Source organism: Psammomys obesus, unplaced genomic scaffold (genome assembly GCF_907164565.1).
Source record: "Psammomys obesus unplaced genomic scaffold, mPsaObe1.curated_primary_1811, whole genome shotgun sequence".
Taxonomy (NCBI): Eukaryota; Metazoa; Chordata; class Mammalia; order Rodentia; family Muridae; genus Psammomys; species Psammomys obesus.
Genome location: NW_026585587.1, coordinates 4,213,327 through 4,226,677, shown reverse-complemented (window position 1 = coordinate 4,226,677; position 13,351 = coordinate 4,213,327). Strand labels below are relative to the sequence as shown.

The 13,351-nt window shown below is 52.1% G+C and overlaps 1 protein-coding gene across 1 annotated transcript in view; it reads right to left on the bottom strand.

Moving 5' to 3' along the window:
* The window catches only part of Kif26b (kinesin family member 26B), a 399,468-nt gene that overhangs the window by 11,753 nt on the left and 374,364 nt on the right, over positions 1–13,351 (bottom strand). Inside the window, exons 11-12 of the mRNA XM_055608810.1 lie at positions 5,556–5,718; positions 1,257–4,665 (exon numbers count right to left, since the gene is read on the bottom strand). Coding sequence (XP_055464785.1) covers positions 1,257–4,665; positions 5,556–5,718 — 3,572 coding nt within the window. The remainder of the gene's footprint in view (positions 1–1,256; positions 4,666–5,555; positions 5,719–13,351) is intronic.

Below are 13,351 nucleotides of genomic sequence, written 5' to 3'. Positions count from 1 at the left end.
GGGGGGGGGGGGGGGGGGGGGGGGGGGGGGGGGGGGGGGGGGGGTGTCACAGCTGGCAGGAAACAGGCAAAAGCAGCCCATGGCAGACAGTGAAAGGCCACGGACAGTTCTCAGAGCAGCTGCTGGAAGGAGAAGGACCCTCTTCTATATGTCACCCCATCTCTTAATCCTGACTAGGATGGCAATGCTGACACGCAGGGCAAAGGATTCAGAAAGCTCTCGATGGCAGAGCCCTGGCAGTGTGTGGGGCAGTGGACAGCCAGGACAGGCCAAGAGGACACTCTACTCTGCTGCCCTCACTCAACAGAGGTCCAGCAGCAAACACAGGGCAAACATTATTTTATTTCATAAGAAAAAAAAAAAACCCAAAAGTTCTTACACTTGGGAACTGATAGGGACGATTTTTTTAAGCATCTTGTGAAGGATGGAGTTACAGGTAAAACTCTCATGGCATCTAAATTACTCTTGGTATCTTTGCCTCAGTCTCTGCCCATCCCCCCCCTTCTGTCCTTTGAACTCACCTACAGAATGGTGCCTGGGCCACCAGCTCTGACCTTGGTCTTCCTTTTGCCCAATATAACTTACCATCTCATGTCCACCCCAAATACCAAGGAACACATCAGTAACCCAGGGCTGAGGGCTTGGGCATATGTGCCTTCTGACAGAATATTTCTGCAGATGGCAGAGAGCCCCCTACAAGCGGGTAGGCATCATGGTGCATGAGCCTATAGTGCCTCACACTCAGGGAGAGGCATCGTGGGACCCACGGCTGGTGTGGCTCCATCACTGTCACCAGCCTGTTTGGGGCGGGAATGGAGAAAGGCCCTCCCCCATCCCACTTTCAATAAATTGACAGGTCCTTGTCCCCAAGGCCTTGAGATTTCCGGGGTCTCAGAGGCCACCAGCCCGGTACTAGGTCAGACAGGTAGGGGGTCTGACTGACTCTCCCAGAGGGCTCTGGATAGTCTCCGCCTTTGAATAGAAGCACGCACATGTGAAGGAGGAGGGGAGGGAAAGTAGAAGCAGCAAGAGCCAGAGGCCTGCCCCACACCCCCACAGCTAGCGTCTCCTGGCACCCAGGCCTTCAGGAAAGGCTCTTGGGGTTATGCCCTCAGGTGTCAGGGCGCCGAGGAATGGGAGCACAGGACTTTAGCTCCGGTACCTGCGCCGACCCACACGGCCGCTGGAGACCAGAGAGAAGCGGAGGGCTGGGAAGCCTGGTGCCTCTCTCCACCCGGCCCACGCCCGGTACCCACCTGAGTTAGAGCGCTTCTTCGGGGCCTTGAGGCCCCTGCACCTGCCTCCCACGGAGCTGCTGTTCTCACTCATGGAGTCCTGGGCGGAAGACGCGCTGCCGGTGGCCTCGCTGTCCCTCATCATGCTCTCATAGCCACTGCTGCCGCCGCTGTGGTAGAACAGGGCGGTCTTGCCCATGGCGGGCGGCAGCTCCCCGCTCAGGACGCTGCTGTTGTCGCTGCCGTGGCCGCTGCTGCAGCGGTGCGGCTTCCGAGGGGGGGTGATCTTGCTGTAGGGCGAGGGCAGCAGGTGGACGGCGGCGGCCTTGTCCTCCGCGGGAGCCCCACCGCGCTCCTCCGCCTCCGGCCTCGGCTGCGCGCCCCTCGGGCCCGCGCTGCCCTGCAGCAGCTCCGAAATGCGCCCGTTGACGGCTCGCAGGGGCAGCTTGGAAGCCAGCCCAGAGCCCCGGTTCCTGCTGAGCGACTGGGTGGACCAGGACAGGTGCTTCCCGCTGGGCGGCAGGTTGGAGCTCTGGCCCACGGACTGCGGCAGGGACTTGGTGGAGAAGCTGAGGGTTTTGGTGGTCGAGGTGGACAGGCTGCGGGACTTGGGGCTGGCCAGCAGGAGCTTGCTCACCGCCGAGATCTTAGACTGGCTGGCCTTGGGAGAGGCCCCTGCGGCCTGGGCGAGGACACAGCTGGGGGGCGAGGGCCCTGTGCTGCGCCCCAGGCTCCTGCCAGCCCGGGGCATGGTACTATCTTTGCCGGCATGCATGCGGGAGCTCACAGATGACAGGCTTTCGGCCCTCTCCAGCGACAAGCATTCATAGTGGCTGACTGTTGTCCTGCCAAGAGAGTTGGTTCTGCTGGCCAGCTGCTCCAGCTTGGCGCTGAAGAGCTTGCTGCTGCTGCTGGCATCCTTAGTCTTACTGTTGGCCTCATCGGGGAAGCAAGCCGAGAAGGTAACGGGCTGGTTCAGGGGACGGCTGGTGCCGCCGCCACTGCCACTGTGCTGAGGGCTGGCCCTGTTCTTCTGGTCCAAGCTGGACTTGCGGACAGGAGGCAGAGGCGGTGTCCCTTTGGGCCGAGCCAGAACACCATGCTTGGGTGAAGCCACTTTCCTCTCCAGGGTTGTCTTGGAGGACTGGGTGCCTGGAGGCCCGCTGAAGCCATTGCTGTCCGCCAGGCAGTGATAGAAGCTGTCGAGCTCCTCATGCCTGTCGGCTTTCTGAAACGCCCTTGGGAGGCTGCTTGACTTTAGATTCCTGTTGGGATGCAGCGGACTTTGGGCCGCCGAGCCAGGCAGGACCATCTCACAGCCATCCACCACCCTCCGAATGCTGTCAGGCGCCTGAAAGGCGGCGGCCTCTGCGCTGCTTAGCCGGTTGCCTGAGCTGGGCCTGCCATCCTGCTCCTGCTCTGACTTCCCTTCCTGGGTCAGGGAGCTTGTGCCAGCCTCACACTTAACCCCTTCCTCGCTGGAGTATGCGTTGTCCCTTTTCACCTCCTCTTCTCGTTTGAGCCAGGGGTCCTCAAATTTCATCTCTCTCCTTGCATTGGCTTCCTTGATTTCTTGGGGCTGGGATGTTTTGGGAGCTGCCTTTGGGGTGGCAGTGGAGGACTCGGGCTCCTGCACGTTTCGGGGGCTCATGGCAATGCAGGGGTAAACAGTGATGTTGGTCTTCATGGGGATGTAACCTTCGCAGCTGCCCAGGCTGGCGGTGTTGGAGATGGTGACCATGGCCTTGCCCAGCGTGGAGATTTTGCAGCCTTTGATGGGAGTGGCTCTGTGGACAGACTCCTCCCCCATGTCAGATAAGATGAGCAGGTTGTCGGGGCCTGCCTCAGGCTTCTCTCTGCATACCACGGCGGTGTTCTGGACGCTGCTGCTGACGAACTCCGAGGCTGGGGGTTCCGCCATGGCTTCCCCGTGCCCGAAGCACGTCTGTGCTATGAAACTGTGGCACGACTGCTCGCCGTCACTGCCCGCGCTCATCTCGCTCAGCCAGGAGCTGATGGAGGAACGCCGGCTGCCCGTCTCCCGGGCCTTCTCGTCCAGGCCCAGCTTAGGGAGGGGCAGGAACTGCGTGATGCTCACCTCAGAGATGGGCGCCACGCTGGAGTAGCACTCGGCGTCCTCGCTGATGCTGCTTATGATGCTGACGGGCCGAGAGCCGGAGGCCAGGGCCTGCACAGAGCAGTCGCTGTTGAAGCTGATGATGCTGGTGGGGCGGCCGCTGTCCAGCACCCCGCTGATGGTCAGCTCCTCCACCAGGGTGAACACCAGCTCATCCTCCCCGTTCAGCTCTAGCGGCTGCTGCACCGTCACCATGGTGGTGCTCAGAATCTCCTTCTTGGCGTCTGCAGGAGGGCCTTCCTGGTGCTCCCCTTCCACTGGGGTTCCAGGGAACCCCTCCGTCCCAGCAGACATGGATTTCTTCAAAACCTGGGGACTCATCCCGACCGGGGGAGTACGCACATCAGGCTGAAGCAGGGACTCGCTGGAGACCATGCCAGAGTCCTTGCTGAGGGAAGGTGGTGGGGCGGAGGAGGGCAGGACCCCCTTCTGGGTGTAAACTTTGCACCTCTGGGAGGGGGATCCAGGGGGTTTGTACTCTGAGGTCTTGGACAGGCTGGCAATGCCTAGCCTCGGGGAGCCCATGGGTCTGGGCTTCCCCTCCACGAAGCCGCAGGAGTTCAGGCTCTCACGGCTGCTCTGCAGGCTGGGGCTCTGTGTGAGCTGGGAGGGACTGTGCTGGTTGCTGCTGCCAGGGATGCTCCGTGGCGACGCCGGACTAGGGCTGCTGCTGCGCATCACCGGGGGCGCAGGGGACCGATTCTGCGGCATCTTGGAGGCCGGAAGCTCTGCGCCTTCCCTCTCGGTCAACTGGCCACTGTCTGACCCATTGTCTTCTCTGTCCGACTCAGAGAATGCCTCCAGCCCTGCTGCTTGGCTTGAGGAGGGACATCGACTAGCCTGCTCCGCCCCAAACTGGACGGGCAGCTCCTCGAAGGGAAACTTGTTGGGCTCTTCGCTGCCATCTATGCAGTCCAGCCGCTCCTGCAGCTCGGCGAACGTGTTGCACTTCAGACAGTCCCTTTCCGGCTTGCCGGTCGCGGCCTCTGCTGCCTCCGCTGGCCGGCTGTCACCCCTGGTCTTCTGCAGGGCTGGCACGATGGGCACAAAGTCTGGGGGGCCCTCGTTGTCAGTGAGCTCCTTGTCAGACAGGGCCGTGCCGTTGGGCCCGATGTAGATGACGGTGTCACAGGACTGCTCGCTGCTGGAGGAGTAATCGGGATCGCTGGATAGCGGGGCGAGGGGGAAGTCGGGATGCACTGGAGCCCGGGCGTGGAAGGGTCTCAGCTGGGTGGGCCTGCGCATCCTGCCCTCCTCACAGGAGCTTTCTCCCCCCGAGGAGCTTGACGTGTACTGCAACGTGGGCAAGAGAACCGTTAGTGGGGAGATCTTCTGAGCCAGCCCTCCAGCCTAGGGCGCCTGGGTCGGACGGCAGGGACGAGCTGCTGACTCGTGTGCGGAGGGGGCAGCCCTCACTGGGCTGTGCTAGAGCACCTCCCTGTCCCGGTCCATGTGTGTGTGCGTGCATCTGCATTGTGTTGCGTAGGTTCACTTGCTTGGGCAGAAGCAAAGCCAGGGTAGCAGGAGGATGGCAACGGGGTTTGAGAAAACCACATTTAGGGGTCACTGGTGAGGCTTTCGGCTTCCCCCCTCCTTCTCCTCTGCATACTCCGGGGCAAGACTCCGTGGCTAGTGTTCTGAGGCAGGAGATCAGCCTTCAGGAAGTCAGGTGGGGCCTAGATAGTTCACCACCTTGCCAAACAGACAGATTCACTAGTGTGCAAATGGGGATTATCTAGCAACGCAACACAATGCAGACGGCAGCGAATCAACAGGAGAACCCACAGCCCGGAAGGCCCCTGGATGTGTAGGGGTGGTGGAGCCACACGAGCGAGGCAGCAACCATCCTTTCTGGAGCAGCTCGCTGGATGCAGTCCTCACCTATGCAGGACCCTGTAGGAGACCCATTCCTCTCAATATTTTTTTTTTTCACCTTACAGTGGTAATCTACTAAAATAGTCCCTGTCAGGGGTCACGGTGGCTGACCCAGGACAGCATCAACCACGAAAAGGAGACTCAACTTTGTCCTGGGTTGGTGGGAAGGTTTTCCTGTCCTGAGGCGGTAGCTGTGGCAGCTGCATTTGCACAGCCCTCGGCCCTCGGAGGACTTCGAGGTTCACTGGCTCTCTGTGAGTCCCTTCTGGTCCCCCAACGCATCCTCCCTCCCGCTAAGAACCCCTTACCTTAGTCTTCTTCTTCTTCATCCTCAAGACTCTTGATGCGATCTGGATGGTGGACAGGGTCTCCGCGTAGCTGCCAGCTGCGGCCGAGATGTGCGCGATCATGGTGGTGCGACAGTTCACATTCCCCAGAGACTCTCTCAGGAGCATGGTGAGCTTGCTCTCCCTGCCAAACAAAGTGGATTAGGGATGCATTAGTGGGCCATGCCTCATGCTGGCTGTCAGGGCAGGACTTCAGGTTTGTGTGTGGCTATTTGGTTATGGGTGGTGGTTTTCTTTCTTTTTCTTTTTTTTTTTTTTTTTAATGGCATACTAATGAACATTGCTCTGCAGCATGTGGCTATTCGCAGTTGGCAGCTGAGCAAATGCTTCTAACTCCAAGGATGGGATTCACACAAACACCTCCCTTGGCACTTCTGTCCTAGCTGTGATGGGCTGCTCTAGTGTGTCTGGTTTGTGTGTGCATATGACATCGCACATAATGAGGCCTGGGGCTAGAAACAGGGAGAGAGGATCAGGAGAAAATGGCTCTGTAAGCAGCGTTCTGGCATCCTATCTGCACACATAGCCCTTCTCTGACAGTTCATGCACACAGGCAATCCCTATAATCGGAAAAGCAAGCTATGAACCCTCACTGAAGTCTCGTGTGTCTACAACACATGGGAAATCTCCTTTAGAGCACAGGGGCATGCTACTGTCATCGTCTCTCAACTCTGCTGTCTGTACCCAGGAACAATGAGGAAAAAGACATCGGTATTCCTGAGAAGCAGAGAAACCCAGACACAGCCCAAATAGTCACTTAGCAACAGGAGGCAGAAGTTTCGAGAAAGGCTTCCTCTGGGAACGTAGCAGTTGCTATGTGGAACCACGATCTTGGTTAGTGATAACAAGGCCCAGGGCATTTCAGCTGGCTTCTAGGCTCTTTAAGAATTGACCTGAAGGAATGGCTCGTGTTTTTCCATCTCTGTACTTGCTCCAGCGAGATCCTGCTCTGCTTTTGAAAGGGTCCTGCTTCCCGAATCCTCCTCATGCAGGCACCGCTGGGTGAAATGCCATGTCCTCCCTGGAGCACCCCATCTGAGGCATAGGCAGTCTCTGGGTTTCCTATGCTATGTGTCATGTTCAAATGATGTGTTTGTAATTTCAGATGGGACTAGTCCTTCCCAAGTCCATGTCCCTGCAGAATGACTGGAGAGGGACCATCCGGCTCAGCAGACTTTGTGAGAGATGCTGGCCACTGTCAGCAGAGAATTTTTTTTTCATATGACTTTTGTCTGGCTTCAGGGAGGAGAGGTTGTGGTATAATTGCTTCTTTTCCTACCTGGGACCAATTAAGGTGTTCATTTGGGAATGATGGACCAGTGTGCTCCGGTACCAGAGCAAATTCTAAATGCACCAGGGCAAAATAAAAAGGGTAGAAGCAGTAAAAGGAGGGAGAAAGAATGAGGGGAGGGGTAGTCCTGACAGACACTTAGCAAACACGGGGTACCTGAGTGAACCGCAGGAAGTGCAAGATGGCTTCCATTTTGATTAGGCTGTGACCGTATGCAGTCAGCTCTTCTAATACATGGCAGCTACACACGATAAAGCGCCCATAAACAGTGAATATGGGATAGTGAGTCATGGCTGGCGGAGGGAAATACACAGTTTGAATTCCTGTGAACCTTCCTGGAAAGGACAGTTTGGTCAACTGCCAATAGGTTACCTGTCTTAGGTGACTCTTCTATTGAAAGGCACCTTATTTAATACCTGGGTTTTTAAAATAAATAATGATGTTTACACAGTATCTCTTTATGATAAAGTACTGTCAAGAGTGTTCAATAATCTCCTGGCCTTGAGCGATGACAGTAGATGCCTGTGTCCTTCAGTCCCAGGGTAACACTTCCTGTTGTCCTCCAGCAGCTGTTGAGTCTACAGATTCAGCATCTTCCTCTTTTCAGAGCTTCACTGTGAACTGCAAAGGTGACTGTCACCATTCGGGAGCGGCCTCGCTGACAGCAGGCCCCTTCCTGCTTCCCGCTGGATGTATGGCATCACTGATGCAGCGGCGCTGAGCCCACGGCCAGCAGTACATGAACTCATGCCTGAACGAAGCTTACCTAACACTCCTATTCTCTCCACGAGGCACGGCGCGGCCCCTTTGTGCTGCACTCCATTAGGAAGCACTTCAGCTCCAGGCCGGGGAGTCATTTGAAACAGTGAAATCGTGGACAGAAATCATCAAAAATTCAGAAGCACAGAGGCTGAAAGCGCACAAGGCAGTGTTCACGCTGTCACACTTCCTTGGGGAATGTGTATGGCAGGGACTCAAAAATGTCCCCACTCTACGTTGCCCTAAAGCCACCATGAAAGCACTGGGGGTATTGACTGGGAGGTTCTGAAGGAATTTTAGCAAGTAGGAAATGCGAAACTACGGGATCTTCAAATAACCCCCTCCAAATGACCAAATGATGAAGTTCCTTGCGATCAGTCTTGCTAATTGATGCACACGACCAAACACACACATTTCTGGTTCTCCATGGGACCCTTTGTAAGTCTTCAGGAAAAGATCCAGAGTCAAATAACATGACACAACATGCCGCCGGTCTGCTGTAGGCTCCACGCCGTCCACATGTGTGATACAGTTGTAGACAAATATTTGTGGCTTTTTGCAAAGGCATCCATATGGTCGGCAGAAGCCATGACATGTGTGTTGCTTGGCAACTGACATTTTTTGCAATCTCATGGAAAGAGAGTTAGCAGAATTGCTAGCCAGACCGACACAGGTCTTTAATCGCAGGGGAGTGAGGCAGAAAGCAAGGAAGCTGCAGATTTTCCAGCCCCAAGAATGACACATGAGAAGGCAGGTGGGAGAAGGGGTAGGTACCAAGGCTGCCAACTACAGGCTGAGGTGAGCATGCTGGGAGGAACTAAGAAGGTTCCAAAGAGTTTTTAGGATGACAGTTACCACCAGACCAATAATGAAGAGACAGGAAGAGGATCATGAAGAAGTTCTCTGTCGTGGTCCCATTATCAGGCCAGCTGGGGAGAGCAAAGATATGGGGTCCCGTGGCCCTGGAGGACTGGTGGATAGCAGCAGGAAGAGTGGGTGATGAGACAGAGCTGAGCACACCCAAGAAGGGACCATATCACTCATCAACGTAGCCATCTTTTATGAGCACACAGTCCAGCTTCTGCCTCTCCGGACCACGGAAACCTATTAAAATGACTAAGAAAAGCGGTCTTGATTTAAAAAGAAGGTGATCCTTGTATTAGATAAAATGGCAGGAAAGGTGAGAAATAATGAGAAATTAATGTTTTATACTGCTTGGGATGAAACTCAGGGCCCTAAACATACTAAACAATCATTAAAATACAACCTCCAAAACATAAACATATTTAATTACGAATAACTTTTTCTTTGAGGCAGAGCCTCACTGTGAACCCTTGGCTGTCTTCAAACTCACAGAGATCTGCTTGTCTCTGCCTCCTGAGTTCTAGATTAAAGGGGTGCACCTCCATGCCTGACCAGTCATTCTTGAGAACATATACTACTTTAGAACAGATGCTAACAGACCAGGGTCATACAGTCCGAACCGTGTTCGCTGCCTGTAGTCACAAAGAGAGTGTTATCATCTAGTTGTTTATAAACACTGTAACGAAGCCCGCAAGGATTTCCCTGGTCCTTTGTGGAAGAGTATGTCTGTCACTGCTGTAGGGAGGCTAAGAGATGTCGCCTACACAAGATGGCATCATTACATAGATGGAATCATGAGCCACGGAGTGTGCCTCGGGTTCCATAATAGTCTATAATCTGTATTTGATAGATTGTGGTCTATGCTATTCCTGAATCCATGTAGACATCTGATGGAGTCATGAAACAAAGTCAGTTTTTTGCAGCAACTGGCAAATGGAGAAAGCACCCGGCTTTAGAAATCACTGGAGCACCAGGACCCAAACACTGTCATGGCTCAAACCATGTCCTGCTACGTGCAGAGGCGGTCTGCCCTTGCAAAGGGGCTGCTTGGCTGTTCATGTCCACTGAACTAATTAGCTCATTAGGGCGTGCAGCTGCTCAGTTAAGGAACATTTGTGGAGCACTGACTGACTCAGGTAAGAGTGACAGACTAACTCTACTTAAGGAACCTGTGATTCAACCAGAAAAAATAGACACACAAAAAAACCTCATTATGACAGCCTCCAATAAAAGCTAATGACAACTGGCATCAGCAAGATGGCTGACTAGATGCTCTGACCACATGTACCCTGAAAGACAGCCAAGGCCACAAGCAAACGACCATATTTTGATTAAATGAGGACGCCATAGCACAGACATTCAGGGCACCCACACAGTGAGGGGGAGGGCACACCTGGCTCCCACATCCTTGCCTAGAACTCTAGTGAGGATCAGCTTAGACGCAGGGGCACGCCTTCCTGTGGAAAAGGGAGTCAGGAGGACCCTGGCCACACTGCTACCAGCTGGTTCCCCTGAAGTCCTCACCACAGAGGACCCCTGCAGTCCCTATGGCATTAAGCCATAAGTGGGTCCCCCTGCTGATCTAACCACTGAGATACTCCAGAGGAGCAGCACTGTGCACCCCATCCAACACCTGAGCCGATTTGGTGGCCTGCCCCACAGGGAACCAGTGTGTGGCTGAGCCAAGTGTCTGAGCCTTCTGGGGCCGAGATGCTGCTGCAGCTCAGTCCTATAGAAACAGTGCTGGTGAGCTGTCACTACCTGCCACTCAGGCCAAACATCTGTGACACCCTGCTTCCCTGGAACCGAACTGAACCTGAAGTCAGAGCTGTCAAAGCCTCCTGCCGTGCCGATGGTGGAGTCATTGTCCTGATGGCTGGCTCCTGGGCTTCAAGCTACAGCTCTGTGCTTGCTGGGGTATTGCTAGGGTACCACCATTCCAGGATTAGTGAGGCCACAAGATGGTGCATCAACTCTGGGCCTGAGTTGCTGCTGTGCTGCATTGACTCCAAATTATATCTGTGCCCTGGAAGCAGGCCAAGGTTGCAAGCTGTGTGCCCAAGCCCAGTCAGAGTCACAACAGCAGCCTGGTGTTTTAGGTGTAAGCTGATGAGGTGTGCCTTGGTCATCAACCAGCTTTGTGGACAGTGTGTATCAAACTATGCCCTACAATCTTGCCCCACGTCCCAGTGACTATTGTCGGTTTGTGGGACCCTGAGTTCAGAACTAGGGCTCTACAGACTCTCTGAACACCCCCAGTCTGGAACCTCAAGCTACTCTAACTACTTGCCAGTCATAGTAGACCTGATACCATGACTCCTCATTTTAGGGGAAACAACAATACAAAGAATCCAAAAGTAAATCCATGGAAACTAACATATGCTCAAACAACCAATGAGTCAAAGAAAACAAAATGGAAAATAGAAAAATATCTTGAAACTGATAACAGTGGGAAAACATCATACCAGAGCCCAAGGGACTGCTGTGAAAGCAGCCCCAAAAGCAGATTTTATAGCAATAGATATTATAAAAATCCCTGCCTCCAGCAACAGCTTGACATGATACCTCAAGGAAAGAGGAGGAGGAAGAAGAGGAGGAAGAGGAGAAGGAGGAGGAAGAAGAGAAGAATAAAAAGAAGAAGGAAGGAAAATGTAAACTTCAGAGCAGAAATAAGTTGAATAGAGACTAGAAAAGTTACAGGGTAAAAAATTGCTTTAACAATTATAAGCAAATGCAGAAAATCTTATTTGGATGGAGAGGAGAAGGCAAAAAAGATATTAAAATAGTAATTAAAACTTATTAACGAAGGAAGACTGGATGGTTTCACAGTTGAATCCTAAAATTTTAAAGAAAACCAACGCTAATATCTCTTCAACTCTTCCAAAATTTAAAGGGAATACCTATCAATATCAATAAACATCACAATAAGATCTTTACAGAAATAGAAACAAATATTAAGTTGCCAAACCTTAAGTTGCTAAGCAATTTCAAAAAAAGAAAAATAAAATTGGAGAACTCACAATTCCTGATTTAAAATTATATTACAAAACCATAATACACAACAACAGTGTGGCCCTGGCATAAAACCACGCAGAGACCAGCAGAACCAGTATTGAGCTTAGAAATAAATCCAAGCATGTGTGGTCAGCCGATTTTTGGCAAAGGCATCAAGAAGAGATTCTGGGTGAAAAGACAATGTCTTCAGTACATCATAGTACTGAGAAAACTGAGTTGTCACATTTAAAAGGATAAAACTGGTCCCTTACGCCATACCAAAAAATAAAGTAAAAATGGATAAAGACATAAAACCATGATGTGCTTCCCTGACAATGGCTCAACACAACTGGGCATTCAGTCATGAACTGGAACTCCTGAAACTGTTAGCCCAAATCAACCTTTTTGATTGTTTCCAGTTGATTGTCTCAGGCATTTTGTTATAGTGATGAGACAATAACACAGAAAATAAGCACATGATGAGCGTTATCGACTTCTCTGAGAAGATTCAGAAAAGATCTATGTGGAAAGAGTTTGTGCACTTATGATTTTACATGGCAGGTATGGGCCAGAGTCCATGAGATCCGAGTCATAACTTCAGCAGCTTACCACTGTGTACTTCGGGAGATGAACCCTGTGTGACATTGGGCCGAGTAAATTCAATTGGTACTGGACATCACCATTTGGCTTATTTAGTTAAGATAATGTTTATGTTAATGGAACTTCTCTATAGCCCAGCTATAGAGAGTGAACAGTCTCGACAAAAGAAGCAGATATGGTGTGACTTGGAAATGTAACCAGCACAAGGTTTCAAACTCAAAAATGCACTCCGTATGGATGGTATTCAATAAGACTTATACCAACTAACGTGCTCATCCAGCGTGGAGTTGCTCGGCAAACAGCACACATTCTGGCATACATTCCACAGAAGCCTTCACTGTTTACTTACCTGTGAGCCTGTTCCTCCCCACAGGGGTGAGACAGATGCCACTCAGTGATGGCCGGGAGGTGGAGCCTAAATTACCCTAGATACCATAAATCGACAGTCTGCTCAGGGAATCATTCACTCCACAGCCCTACCACCCAGGTCAGGGATGTGAAAGCTCATTCACACACTCAGAATCCCGACATAAATAGCCTGCCAACTCTGGAATACAACCGAGGGTCAAGATTGAAAAAATATTTATGGAACCATAAAGTAATAGGGTTGAAAGGATTCTTGGGGGAGGTCTTTGCATTTCCTAACAAAAGGACTGCCATGGAATTGAGTGATAGGCTTTGTACAGAGGTGTTTTTGTTTTTTTGTTTTTTTTTAACTTGGGAGGGAGGATTTACCATCTTTCCAGGGCAGCCTATATACTTTCAGAAAGCCTTAATTATCAGAAGCTCTTCCTGATATTTAACTTTAACCTTTGTAACATCAACCGGGTTACACTACCTCTGTCCTCTAGAACCAAACAGGGTAAGAACAAACCCATTGTTCACACCAGCTTTTCACAGTTTCAGAGGTATTCGTCATGTCTTTCCTGAGGGGTCTGTTGCTTAGGAACATTCAGTTTTCTTTTTGCTGCTCTTTCAAATGTTCAGTTGGTCACCAGAGCTCACAATAAGTCCCTCCCTATTACCCATCTCTCTCTCTGTGAGTGTGTGTGTGCATGTGCAGTAAGTCAGAAGTTTTTCTCAATTCTCCACCTTATTTTTTTGAGACAAGGTTTCTTGCTAACCCTGAATCTCACTGACTTATCTACCCTCTATGTCCAGTGACATTCAGGGATCTGCTTCTCTCTGTTCCTTTAAACCTGGTGTGTGTGTGTGTGTGTGTGTGTGTGTGTGTGTGTGTGTGTGTGTG